At 38.3% G+C, this 13,145-nt stretch overlaps 1 protein-coding gene across 2 annotated transcripts in view; it reads left to right on the top strand.

The window, feature by feature from the left end:
* Positions 1-13,145, top strand: part of GALNT7 (polypeptide N-acetylgalactosaminyltransferase 7) — a 42,572-nt gene that overhangs the window by 16,796 nt on the left and 12,631 nt on the right. Inside the window, exons 2-5 of one of the 2 annotated variants that reach the window (XM_030493364.1) lie at positions 2,013-2,179; positions 8,137-8,267; positions 8,537-8,616; positions 10,838-11,020. In XM_030493364.1, coding sequence (XP_030349224.1) covers positions 2,013-2,179; positions 8,137-8,267; positions 8,537-8,616; positions 10,838-11,020 — 561 coding nt within the window. Of the gene's footprint in view, positions 1-2,012; positions 2,180-8,136; positions 8,268-8,536; positions 8,617-10,488; positions 10,672-10,837; positions 11,021-13,145 lie in introns of both variants that reach the window. The other variant, XM_030493366.1, reaches the window with a different exon arrangement.

The raw sequence follows: 13,145 nt of genomic DNA, 5'->3' as shown, positions 1-13,145 counted from the left end.
TTATAGGAGTTCTTTCCCCATTTAATTTAATTTAGTTTCAGCAGTTCTGGTGATTTCCGATGATTAAGATAATTTCTTTTCAAACACAGCAATGTTTCTGTGCATTTAAAGTTTTTATTGTCTATAGAGAAATATAACTATGGAAGTCTCTGCATCCATAAGTGTAACATTTTTTATTTGTCAAGAATATTTTCTTAGTACAAGAAAGTACTGAAAATTCAATTCTTTTTAGTGGTGACTTTGCTTGCTGAAAGATTAAAAAAGGAAGTCTTTTGCCTATTGAAATCAAAACTGCTATGTCTCTGGGTTTGGCAATAGGAATTTTAATATCATGGGTAGAAAAGGGGCTAGCGATCAGGTAGCAAAACTTCCAGGTAAAGAAATTCTTGGACTGACTGTAATTAGGGAGATTGTGAACAGTCTTATTTAGTGAGGCAGTTAGGAATTGGACATTACAATTGCAAATTAAATCTATTGTTGATAAATGTGATTAGTAAATATTGGAAAGTGTGGACTGAATTACTTGTATTGCTTGTTTCTAAATCATCTGTAATCCCTCAGGAAAAAGGTCCACAGTGAAGTTGAAATTCAACATGTTTTAGATGGATAAAGAAGTACTTTTCATGGCACACCAAGCTGGAACACACCAATACTGATGCTTAAATTGAAGAAATCTAGTAGGAATGAACATAGGCAGTAGCTACATTTCCTATGTTACTCTTTCTGACACTGGTTAGTCTTATGCATTCAGTTGATGCAATTCTGATCTGGCTGCTGGAAACGTGTTATAGCCAGATACATGGTTGATCGAACCTGCTACTTGAATGCCCATTCATGTATTTGTTGGGTTAGAAACCGTTTATTTTCATCAAAATTTGTGTTAGCAAATTTGATAGCATTTACTGTCAAATTTTATATAGGCATTATATTTATATGTTCTCTACAAATTCTTGGCCTCTTTCTAAAATTTGGCAGCCCGTCAGTGTTTAATTTCTCACTTTATTCCTTTGAGTTTTCTGCACGATTTTTGTTTGGTTTCTCACCTCTCTCTTTTGTGGGCTTTTTTTTTCCCTTCTCCTTTCTTTCAGCGAAGGACACCATTGAAATTAGGCTGTTACTTTCTTACATCTGGTGAAACATGTGAATCTGCATTTTGACATAGGGAATCGAAGGTTGTGGGTTTGGTAAGGTTGGGGCTTTAAGCTGCATTTCTTATATCTTAAAGTTTAACCATGAATAATAAATAGTAAAGATCACATCTGCCATGGGATTACATTTTTCCCACAAGAGAGTATGTTTTTTCTGTCAGTTTTTGTAAATGGAGACAGCTTTGTGCGGAGTAGCTGACATGAGCATTTCATGTCCTGCTGCTGTACTTCCAGCAAGTTTATTTACGAAGTTTAAATCTATTTTATTGCAAAAGGGTAGAAATTAATGATTTTGCCTTGCCACAACAATGTTTTTAACTTTGCTGATTATGCAGATTCTGCATGTGGACTGTACAAAGCCAACATAAACACTTTATAGACAGTCCTGGGTAAGTCTGATTTCAAGAGGCTCAGAAAAAAACAGCACTGTCATCTTCTGTGTCAAGCCAAATGCAGAGTCCATTCTAAATCATGATACCTCATGTTTTGAAGAGGACCCTCAGCTAGGCAGCTGAAGACTGGGGCTTTTCTTCCACAATTCTCTACTGGCCATGCAAGGTGGTGGTGGTAGGGATGTCTCATGGGGTCCGTGTAATGCCAGCCACCTACACAGGAGGAAGCATGTAGCTATTGAGGCAGGTGGTGTTCACCAGTTCCATCCTTGCTCTTTCAGGAGGGAAGAAGGTTCACTGGCTGGAAGCAAGTTGCTGTTTGGGCCTCATACCTCTGTGGTGCATTTAAGCCTCATTGCCTACTATATCCTGTTTGTCTTCATCTTTGGCCAAATGAAATCTTCACTGAAGCGTTGTTAAGCAGTTCTGTAAATCACAATGTCAAAACTAATAAAATCAAATCTTTTTACAGATGCAAATACTGGCATTATGATGATAACCTGCTCACCTCCAGTGTTGTCATTGTCTTTCACAATGAAGGATGGTCTACACTCATGAGGACAGTCCACAGTGTCATTAAGAGAACACCTAGGAAATACTTGGCAGAAATCGTGCTGATTGATGATTTTAGCAACAAAGGTATATTTGGAATATTAACTTACTACTTGTAGAAAAAGAAACTTTTTCTTTTCTTTACATAGTTTTCTTTCATTTTATTACCTGCCATGGATTGAGTTGACTCTGCAAGAAAAGTAAGTTGCTTCCTCACAGTCCTTTCATTTTTTTCAATGAAGGGAAAGCTCTTTTCCAATGAACTGTTTTCATGAAGGTGGCAATCCTTCATGTGTATTCAGCTGTTTGAAATACAGGATTTGTGGAGAGGTCTCTACCACAGTTGTGGAGTAGTACATAGTAGAAAGCTGGGATAGCTAGTACCTCTCTTAGCTCTTGTGAAAACAAGTAGTTCAAAAGTATTGAAGGAGTTTGGGTTAAGCCTGCTAGGAATAATTTCTTTCTTTACTCCATATAGGAATCCAAATTCCCTTTTTGTGTGTGTGTTGCTATAATAAAAATACATTCAAAACTATCGGATTATTCTGATTCATTTTCAGTATCTTTTTAATTTTCAACACCCTATTTTAATTAAACATCACGTTAAGGTGTTTATTGTTTCTTACAGGAGCAGGGGCTTTTGAGAATTTAAGTATGTTTTAATTTCTGCCTTTCAACATTTTCAGAAGTCCAGACATTTTCCTCTTCCTTAGTAATATGCATTCTGGTCTTGCTTTATAGCCAGGATGTACCTACATACCTTTGATTCTTACAAATATAAACATACACTGACTTTTTTCCCTTAATGTTGGTATCTTCAGCATTAATCAAGGCTGAATACAGAGAAGAACTGAAAGTGGTATGCTAGAGATAGATGATTGATTAGAGGAAACCTGTCTGGTTTTAAACAAATTTTAAAATAGTGCACCGAAGCTGCACATTCTGCAAGGTCTTATTGCAGCATAGTTCTTGAATAGAAGCTGACACAGAAAAAGAGTAGATGCATAAATAAAAACATAACTTTGAGTATTCAGGATGACAGTCTCTTCTAGACAGTTATGACCATGGCTTTTAGGAGCACAGGCAAGTTCGAACTGGTCAGCAGCATAGGATACGTTCCCTTTACCCTCCTCTTTGTTTTTATAATAGCTGAATTGGGTAATGGCATGGAAAGCAGATGACTCTGTTCCGAAACCTTCTGTTTTATCAAGTGATCTTATCTTCTCCCAGTTCCTGCCTCACAGGAGGAGTTGTTTTCTGCGGGTGTACGCACTGTAAATTTTATAACTGAACTTGTCACATAGTTGAGGTTGCCTTTTATAAGTTGCTGTTAAAAGTAGTTATTGTCTGTTCATTTTTTACATCATACCTGTAGAAAGGTAGGTATCATTTTCTGTTTGTTTTTACAGGAGAGGAAAAGTTACCTGTATTGTAAACTTAACTACATCTGGCTTAGTCTAATAAAGATACTGAATGCTACATTATAGTCTCCTATATCTTTTAACAGCTGTTGAGAATTTGGCTTAGGTATATACACACACTGTAAACCAAAAATATCTTCTCTCCTAAGGGAAATAATTTTAATAATTCCATCAGCAGACATGTGCTGTGTTTTTCCTTTTCAGCTGGGATCACAGCTTTCCTCCAGAGCTATTCAAGGACTGAGTTAGCTGCATAAAATAACTATGACACTGCTGGTCTCTAGAAAAATTACCAGACTTTTCACTAATGGTTGGACTCAGTACTTGGGTTTCAAGTGAGTTGTAGCTGACTCTGTGCTATGCATATGTAATTCATGGAATGAGTTTGTCTGGCATAACAGCTCGTACTACAGTTTTCCACTACATGACAATTGTTAAATAGAGGCAGGATTTTTCAAGTAATTTTTTTTGAAATACAGAACTTTACTTATGCTTTCTGCTCATATATGAATGGTTAGCAGATATAGCCAGCCTGGACCTAACATCCAGCAGACATTTGTCTCTCTATTTCCCACACTTCATTTTCCCAAATAGCTTTCTTGAATCAGAAGATTCAGTAAAGCAAGCTCAAGATGCAGTTTTCTCATGTATGAGTGACTGGAAAACAAGCACAGACTGGAATGGCTCTGAACACCTTGCTGCAACTGTACTGTTTCACTATAATAGTTCTTCAAACTGCTTTAGGCTATTACTTGGTAAACATAATTAACTTAATTTCAGTAATTCAGATTGCATTTTAGATGAAAAATGGCCAAGAGAATAGAATCTTGCTCCACTTCTTTCTCCCCAGAGAGAAGCATGAACTAGTACAGGCTGCGAAGCGTGCCAAGCCTCCTGAAGAGATTTCCAGTTGTTAGGAGAGCTGCAAAACACAAACACTTTTAATCACACCAGAGCTGCTGGTGGCTTTTTGCCTTTCAGCTACAAGAAAAGCAGTGCTGACAGCACAAATACAGGATTTTCTCCTTCCCCACCTGCTTTCAGACTGCATACTTCATATCTGGCTTTCCACACAGCAAAGAGCGTTTTACACTCTTTGAGGCCAATGTTGAGGGACACAGATGCTGAACTGGGTAGATGTTTGCTCATACTCAGTGTGGCTGTCCTTATTTCTTAGCCACCACCTTCTTCAGCAGTATGAAATTAAAATGGAGTGTAGCAGTTGCAAACGCTTCTAAAGGCTGGCTCGTAAAGAGCCTTGCCTGTCCTCTGTTATTAGAAATCCTCTTTCATCAGAAGGGAGTTACAGCTGCATAGAAGCTTATATATATTATGCCTGACAAGGAGGAACAGTTCCAATGCTTGGAAAATGTCCTTTTCGTTATAATTCTTTGTATAGAGTCAGTTGGGAGCAGTCTTTTTGCTGAACAACACTCTCCCTTCCTTCCTTAATCTCTTCTGCAAACAGCAGGGTTTGACTGTGAATAACTGCACAGAGAGATGTGCTGAATTCTGCTCGGGCATTTTTTCCTTTGTCAAAGCACAAAGGAAACGGTAACAAGATGATGCCAAGCTAATTGAATGGTGCTAGTTCTGATATTTTCAATGGCAACCTCTGTATTAGTGCTTGTTAGAGTCCAAGAAGTGTTGCAGCAGCTTCTACCACAGTGTCAGTGCAGCCACGCTGCTGCTCATGGGGATTTTTCTCCTCAGTCTTGCTTGTGTTTCTTGATAGAAACAGTTTATTTTGCTGTGGTGCTAGCTGAGTGGAGGCTACAGTTGTTCTGGAAGGGCAATGAGAATTTATAACACCAGATTTTCTGAAGCTCCCTACAATTACAGTTGTATAGATATAGGTCTTCAACAACTGCTTGTTATGTATTTAGATACCAGCTTGCTTGCTTTCTGAAGCATAGAGGTCAATATCTCAGCTGGTGCAGCTCACTTTTGTAGCCCACACACCTGCAAAGAGTGACTGCAAGGTAAATGCCAGTGTTCCTAGTAGCATTTAAAGGCTTTGTCTACATTTTGCATTCACTTGTTTTTTCTTTATGTTTCCCACTGGTGCAGCATCCCATAACATAACCAAAGGGGATGTAATGAGAGGAGACAGGTAACAGTATTTTTATTAATTTATATAATGGTACTTGCAGTGGGGAAGCTGTGCTTGTGTTAGATGAGAGCCCCATATTAGTAGTATTACAGTGCAGGGGACTTGGGCAGCTGCTTTAGGGAGGACTTCTGATACTATTTTTCTACAAACTGACATCCATGACTCAAGAGAAAAAACCTGCTTTCTTCCTCCCCCGTCCTTGTAATCTGCAGTGCCTAAGATCTTTTGGAGAAAGGACGTGGTTTAAAAAAAAAAACAACATTGAGTTCATGCTTTAAACATGCACTGAGACATGAGAGAAGCCCCCGAACAAGGGAAGACCAGAGTGGTGGTTATAATATTTTGAAAGATGAAATATACATTTTTAAACAAAAACCAGAATGTTGTAAAGCTGTTGACAGATATCATAAATACATGTTCGAGGTGAACAAGATTTAACACTGGCCAAACAGTACTTCTGACTAAAAGTATCAGGATTTTATACACTACTGTCATGCAGGCTTTGTAATATGGGAAGGAGGAAAAATTCACTTTTTCCTGTGGGAAATAGCACTTGCTGCTAACCCTGGCGCAGTTTCAGATAATGGACTGCAAAGTCCTGAGACTTCTGCTGTAGAAAAGCTTTACACAACCAATATGACAGGTTTTTACAGCTCCCTGTGAGCCTTACATAGCTGAACATTTGATAACTAAAACATTTGGTTTCATAGGCAGGAGAGCTGGAAATAACTTCAGGTTTTAAATCTTTAAAACATTCCTGACAGTCCTTCCGTAACACGTACTTGGAATTTGCAGAATAAATAATGGTGTGGTAGAAAGATTCTCTTAGTACCACTTCAGTATGACCTCATAACTCTGTTGATTTTATCCTATAAAAATTTATATCACAGCTATCGTACCACATATTCTATATATATTACATGGCATGTTATTTTATTCAGCATATGTGATAAAATTGTTCTCTCTCTAGTTTGATATTTATGTGTTCTGGATGTTTTCCTAACACACAAGGATTTGCAAAAGAGATTGTAAATGCGTGTGGGAAGAGAGAAGAGTATATGTAAAACTTTTAGTTGAGAAAATTTATTCTTTTGTAAAGGTGAAAAGGAGGGATAATAAGAGTATTAAAAGATAGTGGTTTCTGAAGACTGTTCTTCAGTAGAATTGCTGGATTTTCAAGTTTGGAAAATGTGCTTCTAAAAAACACCATTTTCATTTCAATTATTTATATGTAGCTTTTGTTTAATCTAGATTCTTTTAATACTGTCAGCAAGAATATAAAACATACTGAAATGTAAGTTGCAGCAAGCTCCAGACTTCAATCATTTCCATTCAGGATGAGGAGGATGTTGCTACTGAAACAACCTGGTGGCTTGTTGCTGCTGCAGGGGACATCCTTCTTCCTTCCACTTCTGCACATACTCTCTCCTCTTAGATCAGCATGGGCATGGCCTCTAGCAGACCCTTGGAGCCAGTGAAAACCAGTGCATGGATGCCTCAGCTGAAGCTGAGGTGGCTTTACTTTGGTTCCTGACTGGGAGAAACTGAAGCTGTAGGCAACTCTTTTGAGCTTTTCAGTACAAAAATAGATTTTAAATGAACACCAGTAGCTAAATCAGTGTAGCCTCAAACAGCAAGCGCCTGACTGCCAGTCCTTCTGCCTTTGTGAGTTTTCTCAACAGAATCATCTGTGCAAAAATATTATGCAACGCTAGGATCCTTTTTCAAATTGTGTGGTAGGAATGTGGTTTCCAGATTAGTTTAGCAAAGACCAATGTACAAATACAAATCTGCAACTGTTTAAGCGTGGCCCATCATGGTTCTTACAGGGTTACTCATCCCATTACTGACCAAGTCCCTTTGGCTAAAGATTTTCAGTCTCATCAGTATCATGAGCCACAGTTTGTTCACTGCAGTTCTGGCCCTCCAATTATTCTTACTATTTATTTCATTAGAAGATTAGCATAAGACCACCACAGCCCCAAGAGGGAACTGGTCTAGATGAGGGAGGGCAATAGTTTGAATATAGTGGGTTTCTGTCTCAGGTTTACAGATTTAATAGACCAACAGAACATTTTGTGAGGCAGAAAGTGAGTGAGGAGAAATGTTTAACTGAAAAGTGGGACCTTCAACTGCACATGTGGCATTATCGGATAAGGAAAGACCATGTGCTGAAGTGTAGAAACTTCTCTGCCTGGTTGAAATACTAAAGATGACCTGAAAGCCACGATGTGATCTATTGAAGTGACCCGGAATTGTCCACCCTTCTCCCCTGTGGTGTGGCTTTTTCTTCAGATGTGCCAGAGAAAAACCTGTGCCATGAACTACAAGCTCCAAGTCTTCAGCTCGTCAGGTTTAGTGTTTGTGAGTAGTAGTACAAGCCGTTGAATTAAAGATTCTCTTAAATGTTTGTGGATACTTTCAAGTAGAGTTGATTTCTGTTGTATTAAGAGTACAAAGCTCTTTATTATTAAACTTCACCTTTTTTTTTTTTTTTTGTTATTTCATAGCACACTTACAAGAGAGGCTGGATGAGTATATTAAGCAGTGGAATGGCCTTGTAAAGGTATTTCGAAATGAGAGGAGAGAAGGTTTAATCCAAGCTAGGAGCATTGGAGCTCAGAAGGCTAAACTCGGACAGGTAGGAGCCAGTTCACACACAAGTCTTGTCTTTGGGGAAGGCGGAGGTTGGGTAGAGGAGATGAGGTGCTGGTAGTTCTATGTTCAAACAAATGTGTAGGAATGTAGTATTGTACTATTGATACTGCTTTTAAAGGGGATTAATTTAACTCATGTAAGTTTCATTTTTCTGTTCATAACATGAAAGTATTTCAGGGTAAATAAGCTTAATTAAGTCATTGTGTTTTCATATACAGAAATATGAATTCAATTACTTCTTTTCTTTTGAAGGTTTTGGTTTACCTTGATGCCCATTGTGAGGTGGGAATTAATTGGTATGCGCCACTTATAGCTCCTATATCTAAGGACAGGTAATGTTCTCCTGTTATTTCCAGTGTCTGGCCCCTTAGGAAGAAAAAGTCACAGTAACGATCTTCACTTTTCAAACTATAGTCAGTATGTTTTTTATCTATATCAATGCATATATATATTAAACTATGTCAATATTTGTTGTATGATGATTTCATTACCTCCCAGTATAAAAGCTATGTGAGGAGGAAGGAAAATAGTCAGGCAAATAAATCTCTGGATAGTTTATTTTAATAGGCATACTGAATATTTTGCTTAGCATAGATTAGGTGTAAGACAATGCTTGTCTTTTGCAATGATCTAAGGGACTGTTAGAAAAATGTTCTGTTCTGGCTGAGTAAGGAGCCTGATCAATCAAAAGAACTAAACAAAAATGTGATTTTTGGTAGAGGAAAAGCAGCACTAAGTGTTTTGATTTAATGGGGATTTAAAGCCACTGTGGTCTCAAGAGTTTTATACCTTTCTCCTTTTTGGTCTTGCAATGTGGTCTTGTTTTCTCTGGAGCACTTTGGAGCATTGTCTGTAGTGAACCAAAGCCAGGGCTTGAGCCTGTCTCTGCCACAAGCCCAGGCACTTACTAGGAGTCAAGTGGTGGAAATGCCTGCACTGTGTGCGTGGGATCTGCGAGAGGTGACAGAGGAGGGGAATCCCCAGGGGCTTCATTTCTTCCAGCTGTTGAAATGCTGTTGTTGCTGTGTGCTACTGTGCTCTTAACTTGTGTGGTCAGGGGGTATGTGTGTTTAGGAAACCATGTGCTTGTTTAAACTCTTTAATCCCATAAGACAACTGCTTAATCCTAAAAAAACTATACGTTAACCTGTTGTACTATCAGAACTTTCTTGAAGAGGTGGGTTTTGTGTATTTTAAAGGCTGTAACTCAGCTTCACGACTATATTTGAGCCAGGATACTAGAGAGAAGGTGGAAATGCCTGTGTGCTTTCATCAAATGTGTGTTACTCTTCTTCATTAGAGAGGCTGGTGAGAACAGACAGCTTTAAAGGCATACTCCAGCACCACCTGCAGAAGCCGTGATTACACAGTGGTTACAAGAGAACCAGCAATGCTGAGGCATGTGGTGCCATAGGGCAGTGCTTAGCAGCCTTCTTCCAACCCTGGTACCCTGGGTGCAGCATGCTGCTGCTTTTGCCTCAATGAAGGCACAGAGTTAGTGTTTCTCTTTCCCCCACTGATCTTTCTGTCTTATAGGATTTGACTTAAAATGATGGAAATGCTCCAAGTTTGGTCACAGGAAACTCATTTGGAAAATCTGGGGAGAATAAGAAGATAATGTCTTTTCCTTGTTGAATATTTTATGTGATAGATCACAATGAGGAACATATTGCAAATCAAACAGGAAAAATTCTACTGAAGAGTGCTGCTAGGAGCACCAGTAACATTTTTTTTTATCCTGAGAGGTTAGCAGTTGAATAGGACAGAATAGTGAAAATCCATGATTATGCTTGTAAAAGCTAAGAGCCTTATCATTCTTGTTGACAGCTAAGATCTGATGTGAATAGAAATTATGGGAAATAATAATACTGTGAGAACCCTGTGGACTCCTCTGTTGCCTCCTGCAGCGCTTTATTAGAAGATCAAAGAAGCACACATAAAGGAAAAAGTATTGATAAACTAATTGATATATTAGCATTTCAGACCTAACTCTTCTGCTTTCAGAACTTCTTGAAACAGCATAAAGAAAAGACTATCTCTTTTTTCTTCTAATGAGGCTTCATTTTTTAATAATAGCTTTACAAGTGACTTTTCATATACACTGCTCCATAAGCTTAATAATTAATGGTGTAAATTCCAGATTAGACAGATTACTCTTCTGAAATTGTATTTTGCTCTTTCTTTCCCTTCTATAAATGTTTCAGAACTGCATGTACTGTACCTCTAATAGATTACATAGATGGAAATGATTATTCCATTGAGCCACAACAAGGTGGGGATGAAGATGGTTTTGCCAGAGGGGCATGGGACTGGAGTTTGCTATGGAAACGAATTCCGTTAAGCCACAAGGAAAAGTCCAAACGAAAGCATAAAACTGAGCCTTATCGGTAAAGAGAGCTGTTTACATACTGTGAATCACAGTGAATAATTGTCTAAATCCTTTCGTTTTTCCCTTCCTCACCTCTTTTCCCATGAACTACGACCCATGCACACGTGCCACACGGGTCATTGCACATAACTGCATCTTCCCTGCCACCATCCTCCACCCTGCAGAACCACATGCACTGTGCCGCTTATAGATGTCATAGATGGCAACACTTATAAGATTGTGCCCCAAGGGGGTGGTGACGAAGATGGGTTTGCTAGAGGCGCATGGGATTGGAGTTTGCTATGGAAGAGGGTTCCCTTGACCAAGAGAGAGAAGGAAAGCAGAAAGACAAAAACTGAACCGTATCGGTAATCACTAAATCACTTACCCCTTTCTCTTTTTTCTTGAAGTCAATATTGATCCACTAAAACTTGCATGTACTTCTAGCCTGAAAATCTTTGTATTTCTAACCACACCAGCTGCTTTGTTTAACCAGACCTGTTTGCCACAACTATTTGCTCAAAATACCTTTGCTACCTTGTCTTGCCTCTCTGTTCCTGCTCTTGTCTGGTTAATAGGATGCACATTAGAATGACAGGGTTTTGTTTGGCAAAATAAAATGCTGAATGACTTTGTTCCCAGGGAAAACTTAATTTAGCTATGATTTTTTTTAAGAAGTAGTGTTGGAAACCACCGTGCTTATTTAACCATTTGATTTGAAATAACGAGCATGCTGTGAGTATTTATAATAGCCGGTAATGCATAAAATCTGTAGCCTGCTGTCATGGCTTGATGCATGCATACAGCTCATGGATTACGCATGTGCATCAAGAAAATCCCTTTTGTCATATTTCTCTCATTTGCTTTATAATAGACCACATCTGACAAAGAAGCATATTGTTTAAGAATCTTGGCTTTTTTTTTCTAAGGTTTCAGTATGTTTGGGGATTTTAATTTAACAGTTTAAAAAAAAAATTTTAACAGTTTTTAAAAAAAAAGAAAATGAAGAAAGAAAAGAAAAGGAAAAAAAACCCACCACCTTATTTTCTAAGAAAACTCCAACAACTTTCGCAGAAGTCCCACTTTTTTCTTATGGTTTGTAGTGAGGTATGTTTTCTTCCCAGCACACAGAAACTGGCTAGAAACCTAGCATAGGAGCTAGGGTTTCTGGATGGCTTTTCAAGATTGGGAGACTGTGGTTCTGCTGGTTTTTATTACTTTCCCCTTCACGCTTAACTAATCGTGTTACTACATTTGAAAGCAATCCTCACATCTTCAGAATCTAATGTCTTCTATTGCTCGTATATATGATTTAAGCATTGTAAGAACTGATGTTGGTAATTCCCTATCCTCACCCATGATTGTTCTCTGCTAAAATGGCAACACATGCAAGGAAGTTATGAAGCTTTGATCTCTTTTGTATACAGTATAAATAATACCGCTTTCTGACAAGGCTGTCCACATTGGAACTTTATTATTCTCTTAGAGGGGGATAAACTCTTTCAAACATTGCTGGTTTGTTCTGTGTTTACCATCCAAACAGGTCTTAAAATCCTTTAAACTGTTCCCAGAAACACAGAACACATGTTCTCAGAATGGTTTAAAAGATGACTTTATTTTTAATAATATTTTCAAGAGTTACAGTGCTTCTTTTAAAAAGAGACATTCCCTGCATCTGTTTATGCCCAGGCTGTATGCATTTTGTTGCAGCAATATCAAGGCAAGTAAGACCAAGTAAAAATCTTGCTGAAACTATAGCCAGGATTGCTTAGTTTAAAAAGAAAACAAACAAGCAAAAAAAGCCTCAACAGCTTAAAGCACAGAAACAAACTTTTTATAATGTGAGAATTGCCCCAGGACTGAATCCTTCTTTCAGTAATATTATGCTTACCTCTTCATATCCTATAAAATAAACTATGGAGCTTATGTGGATTTTACTGTGTTCTTTAACACACTTGACAGCACTTTGGAGGCCAAGACTGAAACTTCACCATCTGAGACCTCTACACTTGCCAAGTCTTTATAGTGCTGAGGAAAACCAAAAATGCAGGAAAGCCACAAGGCTGTGCTATGCAATGTTCTTTTTCCTGCTGCGCTTCCTGTCTTCCTACCCTTTGAACCCTTGTGATGCAAAAGCAATGTTGGAGGCAGGCAAGTAGGGGGACATTTATCAGTAACTGATCAGGTGATTTGGAGAGCATCTGAACTGATAACCATTCTACTTAACTCAGCTGGTACCTCCAGCAGCTCTATTTTTGATTTTGCTGTGCCCCTGCTATGCAGAGCGGGTATAGGTTAACCCTATGGGTTACTTTTTCTTAAGCAGCTCTCCATTTATGAGCAGAAGGGAAATACATAACCATTGCTGTTAAAAGGAGCACCACTAAGTTAAAAATCTAATGGAATGGAGAGACAGAATAGTGCTAGAAATGACCTATCTCTCAATAATTTGGTCATGAAGGAATATTCCATTTGTGTTTTACTTGGCTCACC

Source organism: Strigops habroptila, chromosome 7 (genome assembly GCF_004027225.2).
Source record: "Strigops habroptila isolate Jane chromosome 7, bStrHab1.2.pri, whole genome shotgun sequence".
Classification (NCBI taxonomy): Eukaryota; Metazoa; Chordata; class Aves; order Psittaciformes; family Psittacidae; genus Strigops; species Strigops habroptila.
The sequence above is the reverse complement of the archived record's forward strand: the minus strand, read 5'-3'. Positions and strand labels throughout refer to the sequence as shown.